The sequence below is a fragment of the Staurois parvus genome, unplaced genomic scaffold (genome assembly GCF_062004578.1).
Source record: "Staurois parvus isolate SC_StPar_1 unplaced genomic scaffold, SC_StPar_1.0 ptg000468l, whole genome shotgun sequence".
In the NCBI taxonomy this organism is placed as follows: domain Eukaryota; kingdom Metazoa; phylum Chordata; class Amphibia; order Anura; family Ranidae; genus Staurois; species Staurois parvus.
In genome coordinates, this window is record NW_028318264.1 from 1774889 (window position 1) to 1795222 (window position 20334).

Sequence of the window (20334 nt, forward strand, 5' to 3'; positions counted from 1 at the left end):
CCCAGAAGCCAGTGAGGTATTCTCTAATGAGATACCTATCATATTATTATTATTATACAGTATTTATAAAGCGCCAATGGTTCGCTCAGGGCTGTACATTACAAAGGGGGACAGAACATGTTACAGAACAATACCAACAGAATGCAAAACATGAGGGGATCGAGGGTCCTGCTCTTTCGAGCTTACAATCTAGGAGGGAGGGGATAGTGGTACAGGAGGAGATAGCTGAGGGGGATGGAGTGGTAGGAAGAGTGGAGGAGGTCGGCAGGTTAGCGGGGAGTGGGGTAGGCTTCCCTGAAGAGATGGGTTTTCAGGGTACGCCTAAAGGAGAGGAGAGTAGGTGATAATCTGATGGGTTGGGGCAGGGAGTTCCAGAGGATAGGTGACACCCTGGAGAAGTCCTGGAGGCAGGCATGGGAGGAGGAGACCAGGGAACTAGAGAGAAGGAGGTCTTGTGAGGAGCGGAGTGTGCGTGCTGGGCGGTACTTGGATATTAGGTCAGTGATGTAGAACGGGGCAGTATGGTGGACAGCTTTGTACATCAGTGTTAGGATTTTGAATTTGATCCGTTCATATCATACTAGGGGAGTACAACTGGGGGAATCAATGGTGGAGAAGGATCTGGAGGTTCTGGTAGATCACAAGCTTAATAATGGCATGCAATGCCAAGCTGTGGTTTCTAAAGCGAGCAAAATCCTCTCTTGTATTAAAGAGATATAGACTCCAGAGAGAGAGATATCATATTACCCCTTGTGGCAGTGCGGTGTCCTGCCACGGTCAAACTCCAGTTGAAAACCCTGGATTCTCAACCAGGCAGGTTGAGGGGCTCCAGAGAGTTTATGTATTGCAGAGGAAACTGACTTTTCGGTTTCCTCATTTATTCATTAAGTTTGTTTTGGGATCTGGAGCCTGGAGATTTCAAAGAGATCTGGGAGTGATGAAATCTCCAATCCGGGGTCCGTGTTTTGAGAACCCCCAGCACACTGAGTGCACAGGTGTGTACAGGCCTTTTTATAGGGTCCTAACCATAGTTCTGGGCTCCACCCCGGCAAACGGAGTCAGGAGGGCTCCACCCCGGCAGACGGGAGGTCTCTGCCTTGGAGTCAGGTGGAAGCCAGACTAGCTGTGTGCTGGTGCCATATTTTGGGAAGAGTCTGCAGGAGGCAGACTTAAAACTGCGTGCAAGCCAGGAGGCTGAATACTATTGATTTGCTTGATGTTGGATACCCCTGCGTGGGAAGCATTTGTGTTTCTTGAACTTTCTTGTAAATAAAAGTGGGCAAAAAAGCCCTTAAAAGAAGCGAGTTGCTGTGTGCTTTGAAGAAGCTCTACCACGTTGAAGCGAGTTCCCACACCCTGTACAAATCATTAGTAAGATCTCATCTGGAATATGCAGTTCAATTTTGGTTACCAATTCACAAAAAGAACATTGGGGAACTGGAGAAAGTACAGAGAAGGGCAACCAAACTGATAAGAGGCATGGAGGAGCTCAGCTATGAGGAAAGATTAGAGGAACTGAATTTATTCTCTCTTGAGAAGAGGAGATTAAGGGGGGATATGATCAACATGTATAAATACATCAGTGGTTCATATAGTAAACTCGGTGTAGAGTTATTCACCCTGAGGTCATCACAGAGGACAAGGGGGCACTCTTTATATCTGGAGGAAAAGAAATGTAATCTCCAAACACAGAAAGGTTTCTTCACAGTGAGAGCTGTGAAAATGTGGAATAGACTCCCTCAAAAGTTGGTTCTGGCCAGCTCAGTGGATTGCTTTAAAAAAGGCCTGGATTCTTTCTTAGATACACAGATTATAACTGGATACTAACCGATTGCCTCTTAGGAAGGAATTTTTAGGATTAGGAAGGAATTTTTTCCCCTGCAGGAACAAATTGGACCATGCTTTGCTGGGTTTTTTGCCTTCCTCTGGATCAACTGTGGGTATAGAATTATAACTTTTTTTTTGGTTGAACTGGATGGACGTCTTTTTTCAGCCAGACTAACTATGTAACTATGTATATAGTTTACCTTCATATATTGAAGATACACGAGACTTTGTAAATGGACTAATAGATATCACAATGAAAGATGATGTTTGGCTTGCTAGTCTAGATGTGGAGGCTTTATATAGTAATATCAGTCATGATTTGGGTCTAAAAGCTTGTAAATCCTTAATGAAAACTAGAGGCAAATTATTTGAGAACCATACTACATTCACTCCAACTTTTGAAGTTTTTATTGGAACACAATTTTTTCCTATTTGATAGTAAAGTATATAGACAGCGCAGAAGAACTGCGATGGGTTAGTCTTTTGCACCTAGGTATGCAAATCTCTTTCTTGAGTGGTGGGAATGTACTGGTCTTTGTATAAGAACTAGAATGTTTCACATCAAACATTCTCATGTGGGTAAGATTAACTGATGATGTGTTTATATTATGGCAGGGTCAAAAGGATCTGTTCATGGAATTTGTAGCCACCTTAAATTGAAACAATATTGGGATGTACTTCATGAGTGAAATTAAATATGATAGCATTTTTTGGACTTGGAAATTAAGAGGGTGAAGGAGGCAATATTAATACAACAATTTATTGAAAACCGATCTCCATGAATAGCCTGTTACATTGGGGAAGTTCACATCCAGCAGCACTGAAAAGAGGAATCCCCACAGTTCGCATATATGTGGATTGGATGAGGTATTGACCGCATCTAATCCGCATGACATGTGAAACAATGTTTCTTCCTATAGTGGCTGTTCACATATGTCCAGTGCACTCGCAGTGTGGATTCAGCGTGGATTGAAAAAGAGTCCTGTATGAGCAGTCCAGTTCAGGTGAGGATTATAGGCTATTGACTTCTATGGGAACAGTTTCTAAACCGCACGTTATTAGTTTTGAGCAGGATACAATCCTGTTAAGGATCCGGGTATGACCAGAAATGTGTGGGAACACAGGCGTAGTCAGGGCTGGAGAGGTGGAATGGTCAGGCAGGCCGTCAGGTACTGTCAGGCACCGCCCTGCGGGATCTCTAGTACCTACAAAATGGGATTCCCCAGGGCACGGAGTCTAAGCCCCAGTCTGCCTTTTCACCAGAGCCCCTGATGGTGGGGATGGACTTGGCGCAGGACTGAGACCAGGTTGCAGCCCCTGAGTGCACCCAACTGTGGTAGAGGGGTCCACCGAGGGTATGTACCGGGGGAAAGCCTGACGTGAAGAGGCTGGCAGACCTGGTAACAGGGACGGATAGATGGATTGGATCGTCTGGGTAGCGTCAGGCGTAGTCAGGCAGGCCAGGTCAGCAACGTGCGGGCAGTGAGGTACCGGAGGAGCATGCAGAGAATAGTCAGGGTCACAAGCCGGGTTCAGTAACTCACGGCCAGCGCGGTACAGAGGATCAGGCAGAAGGATGGTCAGGCAAGCCAGGGGTTCAACAGGAGACAGTCAGCAACTAGGCAGACAGGCAGGAACACAGGATACCAGGTACAGGGGCTCATGGGAAACATACACCAAGGCCCTGATCACAGGCCTGGTTATTCCTTAAATACACCTCCTGCAATCAGCCCCAGGTGTTGGCTGACTGCAGGAGTGAGCTTCTGGCTGCTGAGAGTACCCGCTGGTCAGCCCTGGTACTGCAGCCCACACGGCAGGTGAGTCCCACCACCAGTGCTGAGTCCATTCCTGACAAATCCTGACCTGAACCTTATCTAAACCTGTTCTGAACCTGATCTAAACCTAACCTGAACCGCTTAACAACTACTGTGTTAACTAGCTGTGAAACCTGAACTTCAGTTTGCACCGCCCATGTGTGAATCCAGTGTTCTTTTTCTTCTGAAAAAACATTCCAAAGGTCTTAACATAACTTTGCTCTCTAAGACACTGGAAGCATTGTGATTTGTGACATGAGATACTAATTTAATTAGACAATGCCAAATATGTTTTACAAATATTGTGCAGAACTAAACTTCTTGCCTCAAGAGATAAAATCTAATTAATCCAGTAGTTTGTGCTGTTACCTAGTGTGACTTTGTCCATGATATGAGTCATACTGAGGTTTTATGACAACTTCTATTAGTCTCCAGCAAGTGCCACTGCTTGTGTTGTTACTAAAAATTGCAGATCGTCCAGTAGATAGAGGCATAGAAGATGAGTCACTGGCCCGGCTGTTCTCCTGATACAACCACACTGAAATAGAACTTTGTGCAGGGAATCTAGGCATTTACTGGTACTGCAAACAGTAACCTTACACATTTGTTTTCAACTTTCATATCTGCTTTATTAATTTAGCAAGTAGATTTATTACCTAATTAATATACTACTTTATTACAACTGCAATGCTGTATGGGAATGACCAGATATACCACAGATTTTTGCTTTCACTTTAATTGTTCAGTGCATGTTGTATATTATCTTTATAGGCATTGAAATGCTGCATCATACTTTTTCTTCTCAACCATCAAACAATGTTGAATTAAAATATTTTACTTTATCAGATCTTTTTTTTTTCTGTTTCTGTCTGTATATTAATGATTTCTATTATGAGAGAGACTGTAAAAATGTACAGCACATAACCAAATCAAGCAAATCATTTTCACTAGATTGACTTAAGCCGGCCATAGATGGTTCAAATGTTTGGTCAGTTCAGCAGGGATTGGCTGAGATGTGAACCATCTATTGGCAGGCTGACTGTACCCAATTCGATTGTTATACAACTCGGGTACAACTTGCCTGTCGTATTTTTCATGTGATTACTGCTAGCTGCTATAGCTGCTAGTAAAAATCACTGTGTTCGTCTTTCAAACTTACTGGTTACTATAGGTTTAAAAAAGTACAAAAGTATCTGTTGTAGTGTGTGTTTTATACAAATAACTGGCTTTAGTTATATAACTTGATTATTAGCTATTTATTAAAAGTCCTTAAAGTAGTTGTAAAGGTAAAAGGTTTTTTTTTACCTTAATGCATTCTCTGCATTAAGGTAAAAAAAAACCTTTTAATAGGAGCACACTCCCCAGCCCCCCTAAATACTTGCCTGAGCTCAATCCACCTCTGTGCATATCTGCAGCAGCTCTTTGCTCTTCTCCCTTCTCCCCACTCTCACAAGCTTGGTTGAGAGCAGAGGGAGTCATTGGCTCCTGCTGCTGTAAGTCAAATCCTACATATGAGAAGAGAGCAGGGGGGCAGGGCAAAGCTGGGCTGTGTGTCTGAATAGATACAAACAGCCTGGCTCAGAATCGAGCATGCACAAGTGCCCCCATAGGAAACGGCCTCCTATGGTGGGCGCATGGCAATTAGGGAGGTGCCAGGAGAACAGGCGGGGGAGCCCAGAAAAGGAGGATCGAAGCTGTTCTGTGCAAAACCATTGCACAGAGCAGGTAAGTATACGTTTGTTGTTTTTTTTTTTTTAATAAGGTTTTACAGCCATTTTGGGATATATAGCATGCAGGTTTTTAAATATTTATAGAAAAATGAAAGCCCTAAATGTCTTTCAACTCTTCCAGAATTAAATCATATAATCAATTGAAAAGTACTGGCAATTCTTTGTTCATTTCAAAATAAATATATCTGCTCACAAGAAGCCGTTGGATTTTGGCCACATGCCATACACAGGATCTCTTATGTCTGTTGAATTTAGCTTTTATCCCTGCCCCCCCCCCCCCCCCCCGCCCCCACCTTCCTTGCACTAGACTCTTCCCCTTCACTTATTAATAATTATGTTTCCACTAAATGGAAACTGACTGATTCACTTTACTTAAAGGATAAGTTCACCTTTTAACAAAAACAAATAACTGCACATTTTTTTCAGTGATCAGCAGATCATTGGTGCCATACAGGACTTCTTCAGACCTGTCAGTGCATCTGTGTGCTCGCATCTCATATGGGCAAACAGATACATTCTGACAGGAAGAATTAGTGAACTACCTGGTATTTCCTTGAGAACTACAAGCTGACAGTCGCAAAAGCTTTTTCAGAACTTGCAGTTTTTCCATTCACAGAATACTGTGAATGAGTGATGTGGCCGGTGGGCAGAGCTCCGCATGGCCACATTTTTAAACAAATTGTGATGGCTAGCAGGGGGAGAAGATTCCCTCGCTCACTCTCACAATGGGGGGTTGGTCCTTTCGTAACATATTACAAAAGGTGACATTTTCCTTTAATAAAATTAATTTTTTTTTTCCATAAAGCTATACTTACAAATTTTGGCTCAAAAGTCAATCATTCGTGGACAGCCAAAATTGACATAATTTTTGATAGTCTGAATAAGATGATTGGACCACTTCAATGACAACTCTTTGATGTCGTTACTCAACTAGATTCTCTAACGTAGCTAATAATCAGATTTTATTAACATAAAACCACAGACATATAAAGGGAAAACGGGCAATGTTGGTCCAGATGTGTTAACAAACACTACTTAAACACTGCTATAGAATTATGTGATTAATATGTATTGGAAATACTTACATCACTGTATGGTATCCTATTATGGTTCATTTCCTTCTTCCAAAGTTGCAGCAGCAGAGTCCTATACTCTTGATTAAATGGCCCACTGTAGGATAGGAAACCAGTGGCTAAAAGAACATCCCCAACTAGCCTAATAATCTGATTCTGAAAATTTTTACTGCTTTCTGTCCATCGTATCTATAGAAAAAGTAACACATATATTTAATACAAAAGTGTAATATTTATATCAAATCATTTGTATTAAAAAATATAACATTAGGTCTAGAAAGTTCAGAATTAACACCAACATATTTTAATGTTAATAGAGTTCAAGAACATACTTATATGAGAATACATGAATGCTGGGTGCAGGGCACTTCCACTATGTAAATTATGACTTTTGGAAAAGTCATCCCTAAGGACCTCTCCCAAATCCACACCACTTTTTTTTTTACAGGGGCCTCAGAAATCTATTGAAAAGTGCCCACAATGCAAATTAAATACTGCAGGTGCCCCATATTTCAGTGGCTCCTGAGATGCCCTGCAACCACAAATTCTCATTTAAATGGTAATGTGCACCAGGTGGATCCAAAATTTGAATTTGTCAGGCTATGTCTAACTTAGGGAGTGATAAGTTTGCTCTCAAAAGGAAAACATCAATTTTTCCACCTTACATGCCTGCAAAATTTGCATGTAATATATTAAAATGCAATGTAATACAAATCCAACTACACTATGGATGAAAAGGTTATCAGTTCAAGTACAATTAACCAACAACCAAGAAAAAATGTGACTGCAAAGGAAGACAGTGTAATATATGTTCTTACTTTTTCTCCTCCAAGTCCTTCAATCAGTGCTGTTGCATTGTTCATCTTCCGCCTGCAGGCCTCTGCATCATCAAGTAGCATTTGTTTCTCTCTCATAGCAGCATCATACATGGCCTGCACATCATCTAGCTCTCTCTGCTTGGCATCAAGTTGGCTCTGTGCATTGTTCAGTTCTGCTTCGGCAACTACAAGCTTGGCTCCCTGTAGTGCCAAGTTAGCCTAAGAAGGAGACAGAACAAGCTGTTGGAAAATGCTGCAGAATTTTTTTTTTTTTAGCGTCTACAACCTTTAAACAGTAACAATCAATTACCAAAACAATTTAACACAACAAAGCAATAATTTCAGTGCATTAAATGTGTGATGCATGTCTAAGACTTATCCAGTCGTTCAGCATCATGTCATGTTATTGCTTCTCTTCTGTCTTCCATGACGAATCCCTAAAAACCTGCATAAACTCATTTATATACACACAGGGCTGTCTAAAACTGAAAAAATATGAGCCTTGAGAATGATCATACTCATGTGCAAGAGTCTCAAAAATAAGCACTTTGTGGGCCAAAGTGCCATATATTTGAAGCAGGATTTTGCATAGTCCCTAGAGTATTTTTACATAATTCTCCCTGCATCTTACAATAGTTTGGGGCTGATGCTGTTCATGACAACGTGTGTTAATATTGACTTTACTGAGTTACATGGTACTCCACACAATCTCTTCTTTTATTTGTAATGTGGTAAAATATAATAGAAAAATTCCAAGCCATGCAAAAAGGTGTTAGCAGTGAAACTAAATATATTTTTGCTGTGTCTTTGTAGTTGACAGAAGACATGAGTGACAATAAAACCTTTTGGTCAATATAGTTTTTAATTCTGTGCACAAAACAGAAAATGTTAAACTTAAAGCAAAACTTTACTAATAACAAATTCATAAAAAAATAAGGTTCTTTAGCCAGGAACATACGTTCCACATTAATAATTATGCTACCAAAATTAGTGTGTGCTGTAAGCTGCCTCCAGCATTGTTTCTGTATCTTCTTGCTGGTGGCTACCATTTTGCTGAAGCCCAGAGCCCCTGAGCAGCAGTAAATCTTGAGTAACTCAGCAGATCCGCCTCTGCAGTTTCAGCAGTGCCAAAAAAGAGAGAGCTGCTGAGCATTTGCACAGCAGGGTGAGACAGTGTATTTTTGGATTTTAAACAATACAGGCACTTTTTTTTTTAAGGTTTTACATAGCTATACCTGCAAAAGGGGACAGCATGAAGTGATCTAGCAGGATTTAATCTTTTGACTATAGTTCAACTTTAATATTTTATATTCTTGCTTGCTAACTTAAATAGAAAAATATGAGATACTGGAAGTACAGTATGCTATTTTCCAAATATTGGGGTTTTTTGGGTTTTCTTTTTTAATTTCTATATGCCAAAAAAAAAAAGTCAGAGTATCGGCCTTATGGGTAACTATACCACTTTTAAAGAGATTTACTTTTACTTTGTGTACTTTAAGTTTTAGAATGGCATAACTGACACACACACACACTTTATTGCCAAAAGTATTGAGACACCCCTCCAAATCATTGGATTCAGGTGTTCCAATCACCTCCATGGCCACAAGTGTATAAAATCAAGCACCTAGGCATACAGATTGCCTCTGCATATATTTGTGAAAGAATGGGTCGCTCTCAGGAGCTCAGTGAATTCAAGCATGCCACCTCTGCAACAAGTCCACCTGTGATATTTCCTTGCTACGAAATATTCCACAGTCAACTGTTAGTGGTAGTATAACAAAGTGGAAGCAACTGGGAACAACAGCAACTCAGCCACGAAGTGGTAGACCACGTAAAATAACAAAGCAGGGTCCACACATGTGTAAGAGCTGTAGAAAATAGGCAGCCCCATAAAATTTAAATCCAAAGCCTAATACCTAATATAACAGTAATCTATCTTTGTCAATAGAAAATACTAGTGATTGCATTTTTATTGTATCACCACAAGATGGCAGAACTACATCCTTTTTTTTAAGAGAAGGACACAGAAGGGGGGGACTGAAAGTCTAACACTTTGTTTCCGGCAGGACAGTGATTACAATGAACATCAGGTCTCATGCCATTAAGAGTCTTCTGTGTTTATTACAGGTAAACAGGAGGCTGTTTAACATGATAAATAGGACAAAATGACTTAACATATGCCCTGGTGGTTAGTAAATGCCGCTGCTACTATTATGCAATCAGACTACTCGTAGCATAAATGTGAATATATATTGCAGATATGCGATTTGGCGCTAAGATACAGGGAAGGTGATTTCTCTATTGTAATACACTGTTGTTATGCAGAATAGGTTAAAAGCATATCTGCAGCAGTCTAGATATTCAGTATTGTGATTAAAGATGTTTATTAATGCATATGGAAATGTTTAGTAATGTATAGAGGGCCATGATTACAATGAACATCCGGTCTCATGCCATTAAGAGTTTTCTGTGTTTATCACAGCTGTTCCTAATAAAGCACTTCTGGCTTCACCCAACTCATACTTCGCAGTGGAATTATTAACTGTATGTGCAGCACATGCTGAAGCGCATAGTGCTCTGTAGAGTCGATAGCTAAAGACTTCGTGTGGCCTTCAGATTAGCACAACAACAGTACATAGATAGCTTCATGGAATGGGTTTCCATGGCCGAGCAGCTGTATCCAAGCCTTACATCACCAAGTGCAATGCAGATGCAGATGCAGTGGTGGAAAGCACGCCACCACTGGACTCTAGAGCACTGGAGATGTGTTCTCTGGAGTGACCAATTATGCTTCTGGCGTTCTCTGTCTGGCAATCCAATGGACGTGTCTGGGCTTGGCGGTTGCCAGAAGAAAGGTACTTGCCTAACTGCACTGTACCAAATGTAAAGTTTGGTGGAGAGGGGATTATAGTGTGGGGTTGTTTTTCAGGGGTTGGCTTTGGCCTCTTAGTTTTAGTAAGGGGAACTCTTAAGGCATCAGTATATCAAGACATTTTGAAAAATTTCATGCTCCCAACTTTGTGGGAACAGTTTGTAGATGGCCTCTTCCTGTTCCAGCATGACTGCGCACCATTGCAAAAAGCAAGGTCCATAAAGACATGGAAGAGCGAGTTCGGGGTGGAAGAATTTGACTGGCCTGCACAGAGTCCTGACCTCAACCCAACAGAACACCTTTGGGATGAATTAGAGCAGATACTGCGAGCCAGGCTTTCTCGTCCGACATCAGTGCTTGAACTCACAAATGTGCTTCTGGAGGAATGGTCAAACATTCCAATAGACACCCTCCTAAACCTTGTGGACAGCCTTCCCAGAAGAGTTGAAGCTGTTATAGCTGCAAAGGGTGGGCCAGCTCAATATTGAACCCTACGGACTAAGACTGGGATGCTATTAAAGTTTATGTGCGTGTAAAGGCAGGCATCCCAATACTTTTGGCAATATAGTGTGTATGTACTGTATATGTATATATATATATATATATATATATATATATATATATATATATATACACTGTATATATAAATAATTTTTTTTTTGTTCTTAGGAAACTTCACTAAAATTTTTTACTATGTCTTATCTCATCCAAATGAGTTTTTGTTAATATTGGAAACAAAAGTAAGAACATCAATGCTCGTAAAAGCATGTACCTATCTTGTACATAACCAGGCAAAGGAATAGACACGACAAAGTCTCTATGGCACGGGTGTTAAACTGGCAGCCCTCCAGCTGTTGCCAAACTAAAATTCCCATGAGGCATTGCAAGATTGACAGTTACAAGCATGACTCCCAAAGGCAGAGGTACGATGGGATGTAGTTTCGCAACAGCTGGAGGGCCGCCAGTTTGACACCCCTGCTCTATAGTATAGCTTACACAGAAAAGACAATTGGCAAGTTATCATGTTTTTGCTCATCTTATATACTTTTATATTTGTAACATATATTTAGTATCCTTTCATCATGGTCATAAATAGCCATCAATAGGCTATACATGTTTTATGGACAATGCAAAAATAGTAAATTCTTTCCCAAGGTAAAAGTGCAGAACTGCTTCTTTTGTTCAATACATTTTTAATTATAGTTAGACTGAAAAAAAGACAAACTCGTCAAGTTCAGCCTGAAAAAAATCATGGAGGATTCCCGTGAGCACTATAGCACACACTTTTATTGTACTTATTATTTCCAATTATGTACTATCTTCTCCTAAGTCCAAATGATATTTGCCTCTCTCCATTTAATTTGAATATTTTAACAATTATATGTCAGTTTCAATAGAAAAGAACACCCTACATGATGCTGGAAAAATTTAGGACTAAGCAGCTAGGTGTCTGGAAAGTAAACCTAAAATTGGATTCTTGGAATTTTGCTGTACGTATTTTACAGTTTCCCATTTCAACTCCATCAAGAGCTAATTATTCTCATTGTGCACAGCTAACTTCAGCTAATCAGGAGAATATGCCTGGAAACTAGCAGGGGGGAGATGGAACAACATAAATATATAATGAAACTGAACGTAATACAATGTTACACATTTTTAGCCAAGAGGAATAATATAACCCAATAATAAAATACAGCATACTAAATAGTTGAGAAACCCGAGCTCTGTAACTCAAATGAAATACCATTTTAAAGTTTACTTTGCTTTTTTAAATGATCACATTTATGTCCAGAGAGACAATAACAAAATGTAATTACAGATAGGCTTACAATCTAATATCCAAACCACAGATATTGAAATACACACATAGTCTCAGGACCCATTGCAGTAGCTTTCTATTAATTACTGTTTTGGGTTATGCAAGAAACCCAAATATCCAAAACAAAACAACACCAATTCTGTATGGGAAACACATATATTCCATACAGGTAATGTTCCTTTTTTGAAATGGGACTAAGATTGGGATAAGATAAGTATAGCAAAGCAAATGGTGCCTTCTGCTTAGCCACCATCCTACTTGATAAAAAAAATGACTGTGTCAGGAAAGGCCTGCCCGTAGTACAGGTGAAGCTCTGAGGCGCATGAATATGCGCATGCGCAGGGTTCTGGCAAGCCGAGCAGATGTGCGGGAGCCTGGACAGGCGCACTCGCACACGCGGGTGCACGCCTGTCACTATTGCTGGCGCCAGGAGGGCTATTTAAGCTGGCTGCTGTGGTTATCTCATTGCCGTATGGTCTTTTCCCCTGATCATGTTACTGACTTCTGTGATTGTTCCCTGTTGCCAAAACCAACCTGTTTCCTGACTTCTTATTGATCGCCTCCTGCCCTGACTTCTGGACTGTCCTTGGATTACTCTTCTGCCTGCTCCTGCTTGATTGACCTCCTGTTATTGAACCTGGCCTGTGACCCGACTATTCTCCTGCCTGCTGTTTAAGCCTGATCTGTCTCGTCTAATACCGAACCCGGCTCGTCTGACTCTGCTTCTCACTACACGGTGCTCCCGCATCCATCCATCCTGCACGGATACATCTGCACCCTCCTGCTCTGGTCTGCTACTCATCAGTCCAACAGCTATCACCGGACAGATCCCAGGCCCTCTTACCCCGCCGAGCTCCCGCGACCGCTGTCCCACTCTCAGCAGTCCTTGAACCGGAGTTGTACGAGAGGTCTGCCTCTTCATGTCAGGCTCACTACCCAGGTATGTGACAGACTGGCTCTCGATACCAAGCTAAAGGCAAAATAGTCTGTTCACTTAGCAAAGTGAATTTTCACTTTGCAAGGGCATTTTCCCTTTGCAAGGGAATTTTCACTTAGCTTAAAGTGGAATTTCGGACTATACTTAAGAGCGAGCACTTGACAATGGCTGGTAATGCCTGGACCACAGTGGCCTGAAAATAGTCAAGTATATACATATATTATACGCTCTAACAAGCAGGGCCCTCTGATTCTTCCTGTATTGAATTGTATTGTAACTGTGCTGTCTGCTCTCATATTGTAAAGTGTTGCACAAACCCTGTATAATAATAATAACAATAATCTTTCTTACACAGATTAGTCAGCATAGGTGTTAGGAGGGGGCAGCATTTTTAAGATTTTTTTTAGTTATAGGCTGGAATTCCACGTTAATGAATGAGGTGAAGATCTGCTGATTTCCATCATCCACTCATGTACAAGCAAATATACTGTTTTATTTTTTATACTTGTGATTGGATATTCTCTGCAAAAGTAGTTTTCATAACATTCACTAAGCTAAGTAAAAAGTAAAAATTCATCTTGAGAAGTGACCTTGCTCTACTTCCTTAGTAAATCAACCCCACTATCTTTACAGACTGATTTTTTTGCAAGCCTATTAGACAGGAATAATTTTCCCACATATGGGACACTTGACGATGACTCTGGAAGAAAACGCTAAGTGATCATGATTATGCACTTGACATCAATAATTACTATAACTTATTATTTTTAGCACACATTCTTTATCGTCATAGCCATTTAAACCTGGGCTAAGAGGGACATCAAGTAGCTATGTACCAAATCATATAACGAACTACACCTGTATGCTATTTTTGGACTATCATGAACTAAAATGTAAATCTACTTTAATATTTTGGATAATCTAGCAATGTCAGAACATAACAAAATGTCATAATGTAAAGTATGGTAACTATGTGCTCAGAAAATGTATGACTATAGTGAATATAGACTCCATACCTTCAAGGGGAGAACTTCCTTGTTAATTCCAAAGAAATATGCCATGGCTTGTGTCCAGGAACAGAGGCCTGCTACATTGCCACACACTTTTTTGGCTGATTCAAGGTGGTAGTCTTCCATGTCCAGGTAAGGCTGCAGTAGCTCAACCACTTCCTCTGTGATGTAGTCCTAAATATAAGAGGTACAGAATTAGATTGCAGTTAGCATACAGATAACTAAGAAAACAGACCAAGTCAATACTGTTTACTTCACAAGATATATATGAATAAGGACAAGAGTAGAGGAAAGATTTAAAATAGGGACCATGAATTGTGAGCAAGATCTACAAAGGAACATTTATTAAAAAAAAAAAAAGAAATTAAATAATAGCAATGTTTTTGTCACATTTGCAGAATACTTACATATAGGTATGAAGCAGCATCATTAGATTGCAATACAGTTAGAGACTTATTTAACTGATCAACAAACACAGGCATGACATACCATGGATATTATCATCAACTCACAATCAACCTCTCCACCCAGCCTCCCGCCTTCCTTCAACCCCTCAACCCTCCCCTCCCCCGACCTCATAGCCGCACTATCCCCCACTATACCTAATGCCCCGCACACCATCACCTCCCCAACACTTCGCTCCTTCAACCCAACTACCCCTGAGGAGGTCTCTAAGGTCTTCACTGAAGCCCGCCTCACCACCTGCCCCCTGGACCCTATCCCCTCACAGCTCCTCCAGTCACCCCCCCCCTCCATCATTCGCTCCCTCACCCACATCTTCAATCTCTCCCTCTCCACCGGCACCTTCCCCTCCCCTCTAAAGCACGCACACATCACCCCCATACTCAAAAAACCCTCCCTTGACCCCACTAACCTTAACAACCTTAGACCCATCTCCCTGCTGCCTTTCACTTCCAAGCTCCTTGGGCGCCTGGCCTACAATCGCCTAAGCGCCCACCTCACTGATAACAACCTCCTTGACCCCCTACAGTCTGGCTTCCGTCCCCTGCACTCCACCGAAACCACCGACTTAAAATCACCAACGACCTGCTAACCGCCAAAGCCAATGGCCACTATTCTATCCTCCTGCTCCTTGACCTCTCCGCGGCCTTCGACACTGTTGACCACCCTCTCCTCCTTGCCAAACTGCACTCCCCTGGCATCAGGGATGCTGCTCTCTCCTGGTTCTCCTCCTACCTTTCCCAATGCTCCTTCAGCATCACCTACAACACTGCCACCTCCCCCTCCCTCCCCCTCTCTGTCGGGGTCCCCCAAGGCTCTGTCCTCGGGCCCCTCCTCTTCTCCATCTATACCTCCTCCCTTGGCAAACTTATTCACTCCCACGGCTTCAATTACCACCTCTATGCCGACACCCAAATTTACCCCTCCACCCCCCACCTCACCCCCTCACTCTCCGCCCGCATCGCCCACCTCCTAAATGACATATCAGACTGGATGTCGCTCCATTTCCTCAAACTTAACCTATCCAAAACCGAGCTCCTGGTCTTCCCCCACCCCGCACCCCCCCCCCCATCCTCTCCATCACTACTAGCAATGCCACCATCTCTCCCACCCCACACACCAAAGTCCTGGGTGTCACCCTGGACTCAAGCCTCTCCTTCCTACCCCACATCCAACTGCTATCTAGATCTTGCAGGCCCCACCTCCGCAACATCTCCAACGCACATTCCTTACCCCAGACAACACCAAACAACTTGTACACTCCCTCATCATCTCACGCCTGGACTATTGCAATTCCCTTCTCACTGGCCTACCCAAACGAACGCTATCCCCACTCCAGGCGATCCTGAACTCAGTGGCTAGACTCATCCACCTCACCAGCAGCTCCACATCTGCCTCCCCCCTCTGCCAATCTGTTCACTGGCTCCCGATTGCCCAACGCATCAAATTCAAACTGCTAACTCTGACCTACAAAGTCATCCACAACGCCGCCCCAAACTACATAACCGACCTGATACCCAAATACTACCCTACCCGTGCCCTCCGCTCCTCACAGGACCTCCTACTCTCTAGCTCCCTGGTCTCTTCCTCCCACACCCGATTGCAGGACTTCTCTAGGACTTACCCCATCCTCTGGAACTCTCTACCCCAATCCATCAGACTGTCACCTACCCTCCTCACCTTCAGGCGCACCCTGAAAACCCACCTCTTCAGGGAAGCCTACCCCAACCTCACCTAACACCTGACCTCACCTAACAACTAACCTCCTCCACTCCTCCCACCACTCCATCCCCCACAGCCATTTCCTCCTGTACCATTTTCCCCTCCCTCCTAGATTGTAAGCTCGAAAGAGCAGGGCCCTCGAACTCTTCGTGTGTTGTTTTGTTACTGTATTGTCTCATGTACTGTCCCCCACTATAATGTACAGCGCTGAGCATACCCTTTGGCGCTATATAAATACTGTATAATAATAATAATAATCATGTCTTTGGACAAGGCTTGGTCATATGCTGCAGAGATGTGAAGATCTAGCTATACAATCCATATAAGCCTAGGTTCACACTAGTGCTGCTTCATAGTCATGCATTTTTGTAGAGGGTTTTTGTATCTTTTTCTGTGTGTTTTTGATGAGTCTTCATGTTTCATGCTTTTTTTTGTAGAAGGAGGAGACTGAATCTTTGGCTTTGTTCACACCTATGCAGGTGCGATGGACCATGCAGGTTTTCATGCAAATCCCATTTCACGTTTAGGGAAGCCCATTCATTTCAATGAGCTGCCCTATGCATGAAAATCCAGAGCATGACTTCATTTTTAAAATCATGTTGCACCAAAAGGGCATGGTACTTTGTTACCATGTGTTTTGGCACGCATACAAAACACAAACTTTAGCAAGGTGCATTGGGGTGCAATTAACAATTAATGGCCCCTCGCATCTGCAAAAAGAATGTGCTTTTTTTTTGTGCATTGCGCAACACGCAAATGTGATTCTATCCTAAAACACAAAACTCTGCTAAAAATGCACCAATAGCGAATGCACTTGCTCCCATTGAAATCTATGGGGCCAAAATTGCGCCAAAAGCAGTACCTGCACTGTTTCAAAGTTAGCACTGTGCCATGTCACATTGAAGTGAATGGCCACCATAGAAAATAATGTGATTTCCATTGTCAGGCATTACAATGCAATAGCAGACACAGGAGAAATCGCACTGGGGCAATTTACATAATGGGGCATAAGCCCCAAAAACTAACAATAAAACCTTAGTGTAAAAAAGATAAATAAATAAATCTGTGCTAAAAATCCCCAAACATAAGTGCGTAGATAAAAAGTAAAAATAAATGTCCAAATAAAACTTTCAAAGAAGTACAACTCTCTCCTAGTCTACTTTCACACTGATCTGTGTCAAAAACCCTTTTTTTACTGCATTTGCGGTGCATTTTATGCAGGACATGTGATTCAAAAAATACCTGCTTTGCATTTTTGGTGCATTTTTGCCATGTTTTCCATTGATTTCAATGGGGAGGTGCATTTTTTTTACCACACCAAAAATACAGCAAGCAGGATTTTAAAAAGCACAGGACCTGCAACGGATAAGTGTGAACAGTTCTAAAGAAATACATGGTCACACATTTTTCTTCCGCTTTTTTTAAACGCAAATCAGTGTGAAAGCAGCCTTAATGTAGTAATTCAATTAAAAAATCCTGTTAAATAATAACAACAGAGTAGACAATTCATAAAGTGTCCACAAAGTGTCCAACATACAAAGTGAATAAACATTAGGTGAGAAAAAAACCCATCTAAAACTCCCAGAGGAGTTGCAGAAAGTTCAAATTTCAAAGTTCAAATCTTGTGCAGCAATAGCAAAAGGCAATTTAGATGAATTTCATAAAGTGCTTATGTCAAATTGGTGCTCCACACCAGACAAGAGGTTTTTAACGCCTTCACCACAGAACATGTAGACAGGGAGTCACCAATCCAAATTGACCTCTTAAACTAACAATAAGGCACCACCTGCCTGGAGTTTGCATGTTCTCTCTGTGCCTGCATGGGCCTCCCCCGGGTACCCCAGCTCTGTGAGCCTCCCTCCACACTTCAAAGACATGCTAGTAGGTTAACTGGATCCCTAGTATGTGTATGTATGAATGTAAGTTAGGGACCTTAGATTGTACGCCCCTTGAGAGTTAGGGACTGATATGAATGTACAATATATATGTAAAGCGATGCATAAATTTACGGCGCCATAGAAGTACCTGAAATAATAATACCTTACTGCTGAGATAGGATTTATGCTGTGTGAGTGATTTTAATGGTGTTTGATTTGTGCTACTATGGTCTTCTTGATCCTTTTTTATCTATCTGATTGTTATCCTCCAACCCTTGGAGTAGCGATTCCTATACTGACAGCACTATATCTCCAAGTTTCATATAAAAGCCTGTTAAGGTGTTCTTATTAGTTTAAAGGATAAGTTCACTTTTCGTAACATGTTACACCCATATTCAGGGTGTAACATGTAACATATTACGATCGGATTGGACTGGCCCGCAGCCCCCCGCTCCCCCATTGTGACAGCTAGCAGGGGATCTTCGCCTCCTAGCTAGCTGTCACAACTGAAATAAAACATAGCCATGCAGGGCTTCACCAGCCTGGCCACGTCATTCATTCACGGCATTCTGTGAATGGGAAAAATACAAGTTCCTAGAGCCTTTGTGGCTTTCGGCTTGTAGTTTTCAATTAACTACCATGGTGCTTCACAGCGTTGTGGTTGTTTACTGAGCCTTCCTGTCAGTAAGTATCTGCTTGCCTGTACGGGATGTACAAGCAAGCAGATATACTGACAGGTCAGGGGGAGACCTGCATTGCTTTAGAACAGCAATGGGCAAACGGCCCGGCGGACCTTTTAATCTGGCCCACGGAGCGTGATAAAAAAAAAAAAAACAGCCAGGGCAGGCAAACATTGGCTGTCAGGATGTGTGTAGGCGGGGCAGCGTGACGAGCGTGAGGGGAGCTAGGCTGCTCTCACAGTCCGCCCTGAAGACCGGAACGGCGCGGGAACACGGCGAGAGGAGCGCGCGGAGCAAAGGTAAGTAAATTGACACAGGGGGGACTTGGCTTACTACTTGGGGGAGAATAGTACTATGGGGGATGAAATACTATATGGGGGATGAATTAATATGGGGGATGAATTAATATGGGGAATGAATTACTATAGGGGGGATGAAGTACTATAGGGGGGATGAATTACTATATGGGGGATGAATTACTATGGGGGATGAATTACTATGGGGGATGAATTACTATATGGGGGATGAATTACTATATGGGGGATGAATTTACTATATGGGGGATGAATTACTATATGGGGGATGAATTACTATATGGGGGATGAATTACTATATGGGGGATGAATTACTATGCTTACTATGGGGGAATATTACTATACTTACTATGGATGGCATGGTAGTGGCTGGGCCAGCCAGCAGCTAGTGGGGGGCATAAAAGTTTTGTAAAATAACTCTTTTTATGCTTTTCTACCTTAAATTAATCTAAACATTTAATGTTACAAATTTTAATTTAATTTATATTAATTCACACATACACATCATTCATCTACTCTTGGTCCGGCCTCCGGGTCCAATATATGAACCCATTGCGGCCCTCAAGTCAAAAAGTTTGCCCACCCCTGCTTTAGAAGCTCCACAAAAAAAATACACATTTTTGTACCTGCAAAAATATGTGCATTTATTATTTTTTGCTAAAAGATGAATTTATCTTTTAACACTTTTGTTGCCAGAACCATTTTGGTGGGTGTTTTTTTTTCTTTTTGTTTTATTTTTAACTCATTTAAAACATTTTTCGGGGGGGCCTGAAGATTAGTTAAAATGGTCAAATGGTATATATTTTCTGAAAGCAGATACCCTGGAGAATTAAATCCAATTTTTTACGTCACACCATATTTGTGCAATGGTTGACTTAGTGCAAATTTTCAGTAAAAAATACACTATTATTTTTAGTGCACACAAATACAATACATTACTCAAGTTTTTGGTAAAATATAACAGATGAGGTTGTGTCAGTACTCAACATTTCAAGCCCTAAAATTCTACACACCCGTGAAACGGCAACAAACTTATTTACCCTAAATTCTCCATTGGTGATGCTCCAAAAGCCCTTACAGGTCATCCATTTAGAGGTAATCTTGGCCTTGCAGTGATAACTAACACATTCATTGTTTTCATACATAGGCACCCCATATTTTATTTGTGGGAGGTGGCGCAAGTTCAACTTTTTTTTTTAGGCGTTCTAAGTACTCAGGTGTTCGTTTCTTTTTTTCTTCACTAAAACTTTTTTTTATATCACATATAAAACAAAGTCCGCTTTGTGATATCATTTTTTTCCTTCACTAAAACTTTTTTTGATATCATATATAAAACAAAGTCTCCTATGTGATATAACCTTGTTGTGACAGGTTCTTTT

At 41.6% G+C, this 20334-nt stretch overlaps 1 protein-coding gene across 1 annotated transcript in view; it reads right to left on the bottom strand.

The window, feature by feature from the left end:
- The window catches only part of LOC149452715 (dynein axonemal heavy chain 5-like), a 401888-nt gene that overhangs the window by 114377 nt on the left and 267177 nt on the right, over positions 1-20334 (bottom strand). Inside the window, exons 59-61 of the mRNA XM_089689046.1 lie at positions 13907-14074; positions 7263-7481; positions 6457-6633 (exon numbers count right to left, since the gene is read on the bottom strand). Of these exons, the coding sequence (XP_089545172.1) occupies positions 6457-6633; positions 7263-7481; positions 13907-14074 (564 nt within the window). The remainder of the gene's footprint in view (positions 1-6456; positions 6634-7262; positions 7482-13906; positions 14075-20334) is intronic.